General features: G+C 41.5%; 1 protein-coding gene across 12 annotated transcripts in view; it reads right to left on the bottom strand.

The window, feature by feature from the left end:
• The window catches only part of CFAP69 (cilia and flagella associated protein 69), a 56,879-nt gene extending 52,810 nt beyond the window's left edge, over positions 1-4,069 (bottom strand). For 11 of the 12 annotated variants that reach the window (XM_013979666.3, XM_084976970.1, XM_013979667.3 and 8 more), the window contains exon 1: positions 3,714-4,069. In XM_013979666.3, the coding sequence (XP_013835120.2) occupies positions 3,714-3,833 (120 nt within the window). In that variant the 5' untranslated portion in view covers positions 3,834-4,069. The remainder of the gene's footprint in view (positions 1-3,713) is intronic. The other variant, XM_005667581.4, reaches the window with a different exon arrangement.
• Positions 4,070-14,328: the final 10,259 nt, after the last annotated feature.

Here is a 14,328-nt window from a genome sequence, read left to right as displayed (position 1 = left end):
GCATGGTTGAGGAGATGCCAGGAGGCCAGTGTGGCTGAAACATTGAAGGCTTTGTGTGCTACTTATGAGCTTTTAAATTTCCACTCTCAGCTCAGAGTTGAGGGGGGAAAGACACGTAAGTATTAAGATATATGTTCTACACTTTAGGGACCTTTACCCTAGTGGGAAAGATGAAGCAAGACAAATGAAACAGTAACAAATATAAAACAAGTGATAATTAGGTGAGAAACTGTGCGACTCAAACCATAAATGGACTAGACCCATTTATGAGAAGGTCTGTGAGGGTGAAAATGAACAGGAAGTGTTTCCTATTGGGGGATACTTTACATGGAGAGGTAGGATGTAAAAGTAGGGTAAGATTTAAATTCAGAAAAGAGGGAGGGCATTCATTCAATACTATTTAATATCACCTCCTGTATACCACGGGTTGTGCTGTGGGATATTGGAGGACCTGATAGAAAAAATCAACAGAGAAGGAGGTGGCACTAAGCAGAGTACATGGTACAGATCAAGTACAGATTATGCATTGGGAACCTTTGAAAACAGGACAGAGAAGTGGACCCGAGGAACTCTGAGGATGGCAGGGACTTAGACATCATCTAGCTTAGTGGTTCTGAAGCTAAAAGTCACTTGAGGGAAGTTTTTAGGAGTCCCAGGCTCCTCACTGTGGATTATAATTGACTAATCTACAGTAAGGCCCAGCTATGTAGAGTTTTTTAAAAGCTCCTTAGATGAATATGGTGGCCACCAGAGTTTGGGGAATTCTCATCTAGTACAGGCTTGTTTTATAGAAAAGGGAACACACCTGAAGAGGTTGAGTGATCTGGTCAACGTAATGACATTAGGTGAGGCATGCGATAAGGAACTACTGGAGAAGCCTGAAAGAACAAACAGGTGGGACTCAGAGGGCAGAGGGAAGATGATAAAGTGGTATTTATGGAAAATAACACCAGAGAAGAAGAGGTGTGACCCATAGGATGTGACATTAATTCAGGGCTGACTGAGGCACTGTGGTGACAAGAAGGGAGAAGTAGTTCTTTTAAAGCCCCATTTGGTACCACATCATCTGACCTGGCAGGGGGAGAGTGGGAATTCTGTTTGCTCTGTTTTATAATCTGTGTCCATAGGAAACAATCTCCTACAATCTCTTTCAGGAGGTAGCGGTTGTGAAACTGTTATACCTTACTGCAGCTATAATACACTAAGCATTGCTACTCAGAGTGGGAAATTGGGTCCTTCAACCAGTAGAAATGACATTACCTGAAAACCTGTTAGAAAAGCAGAATCCAGGGTTCTACTCGAGACCTACAGAATTAGAATCTATTGTTTAATAAGTTCCCCAGTGCTCCAAATGTACATTGTTTTTTTTTTTTTTTTTTTTTTTTTTGGTCTTTTTAGCTATTTCTTGGGCCGCTCCCGCGGCATATGGAGGTTCCCAGGCTAGGGGTCGAATTGGAGCTATAGCCACCAGCCTATGCCAAAGCCACAGCAACACGGGATCCGAGCCGCGTCGGCAACCTACACCACAGCTCACGGCAACGCCGGATCGTTAACCCACTGAGCAAGGGCAGGGATCGAAGCCGCAACCTCATGGTTCCTATTCCGATTCGTTAACCACTGCGCCACGACGGGAACTCCGAAATGTACATTGTTTTAAATAATTACTGCTCTAAAGTGTTTCTGATTCTTTATAATGGGAGGAACAACATCAAAATCAATAGGAAATAGATAAGGGGTGAACAATTTGTGATTTTTAAGCATATGATGAAGCTGGCTTAATGAACTGAGTAAACTCCACATTTTCACTTTTATCTACTAGAATATACTGAATTGTCACTGTAGCAAGAAGAGAAGATTGCAAATATGGACAGGTTTGAAAAGACTGGAGTCATTTAGAATTCCAAATTAGAGAGCGGTCTAAAAAGGTTATCACCTTAAATGGCAAAGAGCAATAAACTCCACTCCCAGTAAAGAAACTGAATGATTCTCAGTTAACTTCTCATGGCCTTAGGGTCCTCACTGATAAAACAAACAAACGAAACCCCAAATAAAAACCAAGAAGGGTGAGTGACCATTTTCCAGATCTAAAATGTCTTTATTCTACTTCATTTCTTTTGGTAGAAACTTGCCTTTTCTTCAGTACTTAAAAAAAAAAAAAAAAAAAAAAAGTTAAAATCCTAGAAGCAGTTATTAACAGGGTAGGAACTTTAATACAAATTAATTTCTTCCTGAAGTGAGAATCTTAGGCCCTGTAAGAAGAGGTAGAATGAAGAAAAAAAAAAAAAAAGGAAAAAGAAACAGAAAAGGCAGGGAGAAAAATACACACCCATATACATAGCTGTACTTGGTCCATTTTACTTGATATGTTGTGGACCGTTTTGGCTATGGCCTGTTTATTCCCTTTTTTCTTCTTTTTAAACCACATTTGTCTGCCTCCCTTAACCTTCCCTCTCCCCTCTGCCACCCCCTTCCCCCTTAATACCAAGTAAAGGAAGAAAGAGCACCATCAGATACTAGATTCACCTGCTTCTGGGTTTTGCCCTGTGCCTGAGAGAACAACGTCGGTGTTGAGTCCCCTTGAGCCTTAGGAGAGAAAGGACTTCAAAATTGTTCTTCAAAATTCTTCTTCCCGCACGGATTGGAATAATTACACAGAACCGATTAAGTAAATTCCCCTAACACCTGCTCCTCCTCATGCAAAAGTGTTGCTCAGTGGGTTAAATGTCTGGCCATCTTCAAGGAGCTCAACCCTATTCCCACAGCCGAGGAGGTCCCCAGTCAACCAACCGCTCCCAGGGAACTCTCCAAGGCCCCGAGAAGAGGACGCAGGAGAAGGGTTCCTGACGCAGCCTGAGACGGGTCAAGTCTCCGCAGGAATTCCCTGGCGGCCCCACGCCATCAGTGCAAGGAGGCAAGGCAGGATTCCTCCGTAGAGTTCACGTTAATTTAGGGCTTGGGAGCATGTTCTCTCGGGAGAGCTGTGGAACCCTAGCATGAAACAAACTCCTTGGCGTCTCTAAACAACCCCGCTACAAACGGAGCTCCAAGCCAGGGTTCCGAAGTGAAATTACTCAGCAGAAATTCGAAAGAATTAGTTTTATATGACAAAAAGTAAACTCAAAACCAAATACAAACGCAGTACAATAAATCAATTTTTTTCTCTCCCAATCCTCTCCGACGCACTCCTAACCAGTTTCCGATTTCATATAAAAGCGAGGCTTAATTTCTAATTTTAACAATATTTTCCTCCCCTCAGGGTGCAGGATTTGTTAGCAGCAAACTTAAACACGGGAGGATTTCTGCCTACATCAAGAACGTCTCACGATAACCAGAATCTACATATTAAAAAAGCCCAGCACAAAGTTTTTACTAAGCACATTTCCTTCCCTCTCAGGCCCTTAGTGCGGAGGGTCACACTTTTCGAATTAAAGCCGCAAAACCTCGCCTACCCAGTTTCCTGGGTCGTTTCGGGAGGATCTTAGGACACGAGTCCCCAGACAGCTGGCTGACGACAGCCAGCTCCCGCCCCCGCAGGCAGCACGGTTCTCGGAGGGATCAGCTTTGCGCTTGGAACCTCAATCCCAGGGGGAGGGAGTCGAAGTGGGGGGTTCCCCTGATTTCCACTTGGGCCCCCATTTCCCCCCTGGAGGCACCCAGGCCTCATCCCTGCCCTCCGCCTTCACACCCTCCCCAGCACAGCCACCTGGCCATACCTGCGCTTCCTCTTCCTCCGTCACCACCCCGATTACCGGGATTTGGCGAGGGCTGCTGGACCTGATTCTGCTGCCCGGTTCCCAGGCCTCGACCTTCGCTTCAGTCTCGGCTGTCGACATGGCTGTGGCGGCAGAGTAAGGAATGGAAGTCCTCCTGTCATACACTGTGCCCGCAGCCGCGAGACCCAAAAAGGCCGCGCCACCGAGAAGTGAGGGCCGCCTGAGAGCTGCTAGAGTCTCAAAAGGCCCGGGGGCTCCGGCCGTGACCTCGGCCACCGCAACGCCATCCGCTTCCCGCAGCCCACCGATGCACCTTGGTGCCTGCCTGCTGCAGGTTGCTAGCAAGCCAACGCGTTGCTAAGGGCGGGGCCAAAGGCTGCAAGAACGCAGGCTCCGACGGAAGCCCAGGGATCCAAACTAACCAAACTCTAATCTGTACCTCCAAACCGGGAGCAGAATGGCTGGGAATGGCTGATTTGCTTGCGCGGCAGAGGGAAACGGGGGTGGGGGTTGAGGGAGACCTCGGTGTGTAAGCTTGGAGTGTTACTTGGCGCCCTGTGTGTCTTGGTAGTTTGCTCTGGGCCTTGTAAAAACAGGCATGAGAGTTGAGGGATGGATGTGGGATTCGAGAAAGATGGAGGTTGGTCTGATAGTGTTGGAAACTGAGTTTACGTCACCCCAGAGAAGTGCCCAGTGTCACCTACGTTCCCCAACTATTTACTTCTTCTGTGCTTTTGTTGCCCTACCAGTTAAATAGCCACCAAGGCATTGTACACAGTGTTAGAAGGCTTTCATGTCAAATCATTCAGTCTACAGCAAGTTAACCCCTGGAAGCCCACTGTTTTCATCAATAGGATAGCTGTAAGAAGATTAAATCAGACGGTAGTTTTTGTAAAGTGGTGTGTGGCACATAATAAGCAAGATTATCTGAATGACATTTCTGGCCCTATAAATAAAAATGAGCGGAAAACCTAGATTCGACTTGGCAGCACTTTGTGTAAATCATAGCCAAAGAAACCAAGCTTCTTTGAAAGAGTATGAAGCCCTTCCAGTCCCTGTTTTTATTCCTTTATCCTCTTTCCTTAACCCCAGTCCTCTGAAGCTGAACTGACTGAGGTCACCAACGCTTGTGGTCAAAGTCTGGACACTTAACTGTCCTCACTGTGATGTATGTCTGTAGTATTTTACACTGCTGACCATTCTCTTCTTAAAACTCCCTGGCTTGGGCATCAGCATTCTTTCAGTTTTTATCTTTAAAGTTACTCATTGGTGTTTTAACAGCGCTTCGCAAGCTTTACACCTAGAGGTGGTTCAGTAAGTCTAACAGTTGCTATTACCCCAAGCGAGTGCAAAGGGCGTGTCAAGTGTATTATTAACATAAACTTAATTGCTGTTGCGCATTCCAAGTGTACTACATCAAAAGGAGACTGAAACCACTTGGATAAGCACAATGGAATCCTGTAAGAATAGCACCCAAACCCAAGATAGTGGGTGGAAAGCTGACAGTGGGGTGACTTGTCATCCTTCGAGTGCTCACCCGGGTATCTCAAGATGAGGAAGGATGAAGATGGGGGTTGCCAAGGAAAATGTTCCACTTAAAGTGGAGCTTGCCTGGAAGATTTCACCTGACTCTTGTGATTTGGCACAATAGGTTGAGGCTGATAAAGGCCCATAAACCTCAAGTACCCTGGGAAGTCAGACTCTCCTCAATGGACTTAACTGAAGGCATTTTCCTAATGAATGAACAATGGGACTTTTGTTTTATTTGAACCAATTGTGTACTTAACTATATAGTCATTCTGTGCTATATCCAGAGTACAAATTTCCCATCCTTCTTCAGTACAATTCCCATGAACTCCCTCTTCTAGCACTTAAAAACTTTTGGCGGAGTTCCCGTCGTAGCGCAGTGGTTAACGAATCCGACTAGGAACCATGAGGTTGCGGTTCGGTCCCTGCCCTTGCTCAGTGGGTTAACGATCCGGCATTGCCATGAGCTGTGGTGTAGTTTGCAGACTCGGCTCTAATCCTGCGTTGCTGTGGCTCTGGCGTAGGCCAGTGGCTACAGCTCCAATTAGACCCCTAGCCTGGGAACCTCCATATGCCTTGGGAACGGCCCAAAGAAATAGCAAAAAGACAAAAAAAAAAAAAAAAAAAAAAAAAAGTTAAAAAAAAACAAACAAACAACTTTTGGCTGTTCCCCATCAGTGAAATCAGGGAAATTCTTCATAGAATGTGTTCCCTTTCTGTGTTCCACAGGTGGAATTAATAACTTTGCAAACTTTTTTTTTTTTTTTTTTTTTTTTAGCTCTTATGGTTTTTGTTATATTCTCTGACAGGGGACAAGCAACCAGGATGGAAGTCCTCAAACACCCCACACTCAAGCCATCTTGACTGAATTACTTGCAGTTTTACACAGGTGCCAAACTTCCTCCTGCATTACCTTTGTATTTGTTGTACATGTGACTGTCTTCAGATGTCTAACTCCCTATGAAATGCAGCTCACGTGACGTTTTTAAGGAAACCTTCTTTACCTCCTCTGCTGTGATAGGTGCCACTTTGTCATTCTGTCTCCATACTCACCATATACTTTACTGGTGTTTACTGGCTCAGGGCTTCTTACTAGACTGACTTTTGAAAATAAGGAGAGTCACCCAGGTTTGCACCCCAAGCCCTCATCATAGAATCTGGAGCGGTGTTTCTCAAAACTTAGTGTGCATCAGAATCATCTGGAGACCTAATTAGGACTCCCGAGCCTCACCTCCGGAGTCTGCTTCCATAAGTTTGGGTGGGGTTCAAGGGTTCGCATGTACAGTTGACCTTGGGACAACACAGGTTTGAACTTCGGGGGTCTGCTTATACATGGATTTTTTTTTTTCAATAAATACATACTACTGTTCCACACAATCTGGTTGGTTTAATCTGTGGATACAGAACCTTGGATACAAAAAGCTGACTGTAAAGTTATAACTGGATTTTCTACTAAGCTAGTGTCTTGGCAGCCCCTAAGCCCACATTGTTCAAGGGTCACCTATACAGCAAGTCCCCAGGTGATGTTGATGCTTCTGGTCTGGTAACCACACTTTGGGACCTCCTTGTCTAGATCATACCAAGTACTCAGTAAATGTTCATTAAAGATTTCAAGGGTTACTTTTTTATTTGACTTGAAGCCAATTTAAAGCATTTCCTAAGTTACCCAGAGTGAGGTAAACATTAAGTCCTTGCTACTTAAAGTGGTGTCCTGGAACTGTCTACACAGGTCTTACAGAAGGGCTTACTAGGAACACGGACATTCTGGCCCCATGGTGGACCTACTGAGTCAGAATATGTCACTTTTAACAAGATTCTTAGGTGATTAGTATGCATGTTAAAATTGAGAAGCACTGCTCTAGTGTGTGTAGTATATTTTCATTAGTATTGTTTTGGCAATTGCCATAAAACTGGCTTTCATTAAATACTCAATTTGTGAACTTTCCATGTCCTTTGTTTTCTTACTGATGACAATGTTGGATATATTTGTTTTTCTTCTTGTTAAGGGAACCAAGTGTAAGCTTTCTGAAAGCTTCACCTGTTTAAAATTAGGTAGTAGATGAAGTTTAATCATTATTCCTTGATCCTTCCTTCCTCCCTCCTTCTCTCTTCCTTCCTTTTTTAGGGCCGCACTTGCGGCATATGGAAGTTTCCAGGCTAGGGATCTAATTGGAGCTGTAGCCACCGGTCTACACCATAGCCACAGCAACACCAGATCCAAGCTGCATCTTTGACCTACCCCACAGCTCATGGCAATACCGGATCCTTAACCTACTGAGTGAGGCCAAGCATCAAACCCTCCTCCTCATGGATACTAGTCGGGTTCATTAACCATTGAGCCATGATGGGAACGCCAGTTGATCTTTTTTTTTTTTTTTTTTTTTTTTGTCTTTTTGCCTTTTCTAGGGCTGCACCCGAGGCATGTGGAGGTTCCCAGGCTAGGAGTCTAATCAGAGCTGTAGCTGCCGGCCTATGCCAGAGCCACAACAACTCGGTATCCAAGCCGAATCTGCGACCTACACCACAGCTCACGGCAAGCCAGATCCTTAACCCACTGAGCAAGGCCAGGGATCGAACCCACAACCTCATGGTTCCTAGTCAGATTCGTTAACCACTGCGCCACAACAGGAACTCTTTTTAAAATTATTTATTTATTTTGATCCTTTTTTAAATATAGATTTTCGAAGGCTATAAGAACACAGAAAGATGTAAAAGGAAAATGGCTGACTTGAAATGGTAAGTTATTTCAGCAAAAAGACAAATTAATAGTATAGAAACATGAGAGATCAATTATACGTAGAGAATAGAAATGCTTCAATCTGGTAACAATTCAGCGGAATTTAACCATTCTGTTAAATTACAAATTGCAATTCCTTAAGAGCTGCTGTAGACTTAAAGATTAACTACAAGATTTAATAATATATTGACCTATGCACTATTTTTACTTTATTTATTTTTGGTTGCACCTGCATCACGCATAAGTTCCAGGGCTAGGAATAAACTGCTGCACAGCAGCAAGCAGAGCCACCGCACTGACAACACTGGATCCTTAACCTGCTGAGCCACATGGGAACTCATTTTTACTTTTAAAAGTAACAAAGAAAACTAAACATATTTCTAACATAAATGTAATATTGAATAATATTCTCCTGATTTTTTTTCCTGATACTTGTTTGGATCCTAATTAGCAAAATTTAATGAAACTATAATTATTCATTAGCATGAATTAAGAACATTTCTAAGACATCCTTTAGGAAGTTCCTGCTGTGGTACAGTGGGTTAAGAATCTGACTGCAGCAGCTTGGGTCACTGTGGAGGTGCAATTCCATCCCCAGCCAGCAGTGGGTCAAAGGATACCATGTTGCCCATGGTTGCAGCGTAAATCTAAACTGTGGCTCGGATTCAATCCCTGGCCCAGGGAACTTTCATATTTGTAAGTGTAGCCATTGAAAAATAAAATAAAATAAAGGACTTTAGATTACATATGAATTTGGTAGTTGCTAACCTAATGTCAGATGTTCTAAATGTTCAAGCAAATGTTATTCCTTTCTGAGTGAGAGTAATTTATTTTAAACAGAAAATGTTTATAGCACATGTGAAATGCAATTAGTAGGTTAACTGTAGGGGAACTATGTAACAATAAATATATAAAAGCTGGACTTTAATCTACTTTAGTGTTTTTAAAAGTCTTTCAGGTTGATTGTTGCAGAATCAAAGCCTAAAAAAATAATTACCTCTTTCTAACAGAATCATTAATGCAAATCTGGGAGTAATAAGTACATGGAATAGAAAACAAAAGAACAGCCATCCTGAAATCAACTATTGTAATACAAAGTATACTAATAATCCAAATTGCAAGTGATTTTTCAATAGGAAGCTGGAGGAGCTATTCATTTTGGTGGAGCAACTAAATAAATGGTAATGAGATTAAATTAGGCAATTTTTATCTGATTAGAGCTTTAATTCTGTGATGTAGCAATCTTTCCATGAAATGAAAGTGTTCTTGAGCTTTGAAAAAAACTACTGGTTGTGTTTACATGGGGGGAGGTTATACCGAAGTATCCCCAGAAGAGAAATGTCTTTACTGTGTAGCAGGATTAATCAGCCAAGTTTATTCAGATGACATTAATTATCCAAGTTCTATAACTAATTTGACTTGCTCTGATTCTATGAACCATGTATTCATTTTTTTAGGGCTGTGGAAATACCACAAACTGTGTGGCTTACACAATAGAAATTTTATTTCCTTATAGTCTGGAAGCTGGAAGTCCAAAATCAAGGTTAGTTTCATTCTAAGGCCTCTGCCCCTGGCTTCCCACTGTGTCAGTTTCCTCTTCATACAAGGCCATCAGTCATATTGGATTAGGGGCCACCTATATGATCTCATTTTACCTTAATTACCTCTTTAAAAGCCTTTCTCCAAATAGTCATTGTGAGACTATACTATGGGGTTAGTACTTCAGTGTGAAGTTGAGGGGGATACAATTCATCCCATTACAGATCCCAACATCCTTTGGATTACAATTGGAATTCTTTTAAAGAACAGACAGAAGAATAGGATGTGCTTAGTTAAGGCATTACTGCTATATCCTCCTATAGGACGTTGACACTTCTCACAGTAGTAATACATTACCATTCTGATCTAACCACTTATCACTGTCCGTTTATCAATGTGAATCTGTCTGTCTCTGAATGGGAGATATATCCATTCAGAGCTCTCAACAAATTGAGATTTTTAGTCTGTAGGGCTTGTGCTTGACCTTGTGAAAATCATTTATTTCATGGTTCCCTAGAGCCTGTGAGAAATGAGAAATATTCACCTACTGCCGCTTCATTGGGGGGGAGGATCTCTGGGAAGCAGACGTGAGAAAAAGATGGAAGTGAGGCAGGCAGTGGAGGAGAGTGCAGTTATAGCTGCTACTGAGTTGCCAGAGCTTTGGACCAAGTCCAGTTAATTGCTCGGTCTTGCAGGATATTTTCATGGAGGTCTCATGAATTATTGCATCTTGGGGAAATGAAGGAGGAATTTAGCTACCAGCTTACTTTTGTGCTGCATCTTGAGGCCAAAGAACACCCCTTAAGGAGGGTTGCCAGATTTAGAGGGGGGAAAAAAGTCCCACGCAATATTTCTAACAGAATTACATTAAAAAGTTATTTATTGTTGGTATTCCCATTGTGGTTCAGCAGAAATGAACCCAACAAGTATCCATGAGCTGTGGTGTAGGTCATAGATGTGGCTCAGATCCCACATTGCTGTGGCTGTGGCGTAGGCCTACAGCTGCAGCTATGCTTGAGCCCTAGCCTGGGAACTTCCATATGTCGAAGGTGCAGCCCTAAAAAAAAAAAAAAAAAGTTATTTGTTGTTTCTCTGCAATTCATATTTTACTGAGTGTCCTGTATTTTACCTATCAATCCTACTCTCAGGTCATCAACCCCCATGCATTTCCAGGCAGCTGCAGGGGTAGCCAGAGCCTCTCCAGATGCTGTGCACAGGTAAGAAGGTCAATTTCTTCTCCTCAGTACAGTGGTATGGGGACAGTGATGGTGGCAGTGGCATCAACAGCAGTGGCTCCACTCTGGGACCAAAGGCAGCTTCAGGCTACTGGCCAGGAGGCAAGGCAAGAAGTTGAGACAGTGATGTGGAAGGGTGTGAGCAGGAGGATGCATGCAGGCATGGCTGCATGGATGAGGGGAGATAAACAACATAATTTTCTATAAAAATGAGTCAACATTCATTATACCATACTGTTAATAGCTATAGGACCATACTGCTCTAGACTCTAGGAATATAGTAGTAAGATGGATAGAGTTCCTGTAACCAGGAACTTATAGAATATTGTGTTGAGTCCTGGTTGAAAGATACCTTAAAGAAAGCTAGTGAACTAAAATACTTTTAAGAACACCATCTAATTTGATGGATATTTTTCTAAATGTCTACTTTGGCAAAAACAAAACTCCCCCCAAATCCCCAAATATGCATTGCTTTCTGAATGCTTCTAAAAAGAAATAGAAAAGTATTAGATGGATGCCTTTAAATATTAAGATTAAGGGAGTTCCCATTGTGGTGAAGTGGAAACAAATCTGACTAGGAACCATGAGGTTGCAGGTTCAATCCCTGGCCACACTCAGTGGGTTAAGGATCTGGCATTGCCGTGAGCTCTAGTGTAGGTTGCAGACGTGGTTCATATCCTGCGTTGCTGTGGCTGTGGTGTAGGCTGGTGGCTACGGCTCCGATTGGACCCCTAGCCTGGGAACCTCCATATGCCACAGGTGTGGCCCTAAAAAGAAAAACAAACAAACAAATAAATAAAATATAAATTAAAAAATATTAAAATTAGGAGTTCCCATTGTGGCTCAGTGGGAACAAATCTGACCAGTAACCATGAAGAAGGAATTTCAATCCTCACCTCACTCAGTGGGTTAAGGATCCAGTGTTGCTGTGAGCAATAGTGTAGGTCGCAGACATGGCTTGGATCTGGTGTGGCTGTGGCTGTGGCCAGCAGCTACAGTTCTGACTGGACCCTTAGTCTGGGAACTTTCATATACTACAGGTGCGGCCCTAAAAAGACAAAAAAAAAAAAAAATTATAAGTATTATTCAGTAAGAAAGAAAAACTCATCTGTATATAAAGGTCAAAAAAGAAGATAAATCACATTAAATTGTACTTTAAAATTTTATTTAGATGTTTATAAGGCAGATCTATGAGAATGATATAAAAACACAGCATGTAATTTGATTGTAATATTTTGGAGATTACAGGGTTAAAAACAAATATCTATTACACAATTATAAAGAAGACAATATTTTCCAAGCAGGTATAAAATACCTAATGAAAGATCAAGACAAGAAAATGAGTATAGTTGTATTAATAATGAAAAATCAGTTCTAATGTGAATTGCACATTATCCTTTCAAAACTTTTAAAGCTAAGAATTATTGCAATCTAGTTTATTCAAACAGTGTTAAACAGTATCATGGCAAAGAACTAAAGACCAGAATGGATTAGTTCTGACTTCATATAAAGAACCTCAAATTTATAATGGCTTAAATACAAGAAAAGGCAGTTGAAGCAGTGAAGCAGTCAAGACCTTTTTAGTTTCTAATATGCCTTCCTTAGGGTTTGACCTTAGTCTCTTGGATATTTGCAAGGGCTCCTGTTTTATCACAATTCTGGCAGCAAGATGGAGGAATAAGATAAAGGAACACATTCTACTTTTCTTTGAAGAGATTTCCTAGAAGTCATTCATGTGTACTCCTACATCTCACTGGCCAACACTCAGTCACAGGGGACAGGTGAGGAATGTGATGGGCAGCAGCTTTTAAAGTAGGGTAACTAGACATTGGGAGAAAACTTCTAGTCCCTGTTCAGGCTGGATACCTGCAAAGCTCTAAAAGACCTTTAAAGAAAGTCTTAAGAGAACACTTCCTTGGAGTTAGCAGTTTGGAAACCATAAAAAAAGCACCTGCTTTGGTGATCTCCCTGGAAGATCCACATAGTCTGCCCTAATTTTGGATGACGGCATATTAATCCAATGATGTGGAAAGTTAAAAAGATCTCAGTAGAGTAGTTCTCCCTTATCTGCAGGGGATATGTTTCAAGACCCCCAGTGGATGCCTGAAACCACAGATGGTACCAAACCATGTTTTTCCTATATAAATACCTGTGAATAAAATTTAATTTATAAATTAGGCACAGTAAGAGATTAACAATAACTAATAATAACAGAACAATTATAATATACCATAATAAAAGTTAAGTAAATGTGGTCTCTCTTAAAATATAATGAGATGTACAGATTATAATAAGATATACAGAAATATTATAATAAGATATACAAATGTAGATTTAATGCCTATTCCATCTTTCTAAGCACTTGTCACACACTGTGGCCATAACTTGAAGTGCAATGCAAAACTAGCATGAATTTCTTTTTCCTTCTTCAGTTTCATGGACAGATTTGTTCTTCCCACAGATCTTAGCAACCTCCACGTGATTTTTTTTTTTTTTTTAAGTTCCCTTATTAAATGTTGAAAACTTCTTCATTTAGAGGGAGCACTTTACAATTTCTTTTTGGCATATCCATATTGCTAGTGTCACTAGTCTTGGGCTTTGGGGCCATTATTAGGTAAAATAAGGGTTATGAGAGCATGAGCATTCCGCTACAACAGTCAATCTGATAACTACATGACTAATGGGAAAGATACACTGAACAGAGGGATGATTCACATCCCAGGGGAGAGGGAGCAGGAAAGCCCAAGATTTCACCATGCTACCCAGGATGGCACGCAATTTAAAAGTTATGAATCGTTTATTTCTGGAATTTTCCACTTAATATTTTCAGACCATAGTTGACTGTAAGTGAAATCACAGAAGGTGAAACCATGGAAAGGAGGGACTACTGAGTGTACATGTTAGGCTGAACTAAATTTTTTGGTATCATATCAACAGAATCTCTGAGCATTAGCACTTTATAGTTTTCTTGCATTAAAAAAGTTGAAGAACTTTTCATTCCTATAAAAATCACTGTTCAAGCTATGAACAAACTGTTTTCCCTAAAATTATTAGTTTCATTTAGAGCAATTACATAAACTGCATATGTACCAGAATTTTCTTTACTGACTTCTGAACAAGTAAGAGTGGAACATCTCATTTTTATGACAACACATCACAAATATAAATCTTCACGCTAGGAGTTCCTGTTGTGGCTCAGCAGTAACAAACCTGACTGGTATCCATGAGGATGCGGGTTCAATCCCTGGCCTCGATCAGTGGGTTAAGGATCTGGCGTTGCTGTGAGCTGTGGTGTAGGCCAGCAGCTGTAGCTCCGAAAAGACCCCTAGCCTGGGAACCTCCATATGCAGCAGGTGTGACCCTAAAAAGCAAAAAAAACAAAAACAAAAAAAACCTTCACACTAGACTCGAGTTATTATACTGCGTGTTGCACTGCTTTAAGTCATGGATTTACAGAGTAATTTCAACATTTTATAGACTGACACAGGTTCAGTGTCCATAGTATTCTTAAAGAAATATTTATGGACTGCACTTATGGTACTTTATTTAAAAGATCACATAAGAAACCTTAAATTTC

The sequence above is a fragment of the Sus scrofa genome, chromosome 9, assembly GCF_054392235.1.
Source record: "Sus scrofa isolate SSC_HxYL_T2T_F1_AM1 chromosome 9, Sscrofa_HxYL_maternal_Yorkshire_Landrace_v2.0, whole genome shotgun sequence".
Classification (NCBI taxonomy): Eukaryota; Metazoa; Chordata; class Mammalia; order Artiodactyla; family Suidae; genus Sus; species Sus scrofa.
The sequence above is the reverse complement of the archived record's forward strand: the minus strand, read 5'-3'. Positions and strand labels throughout refer to the sequence as shown.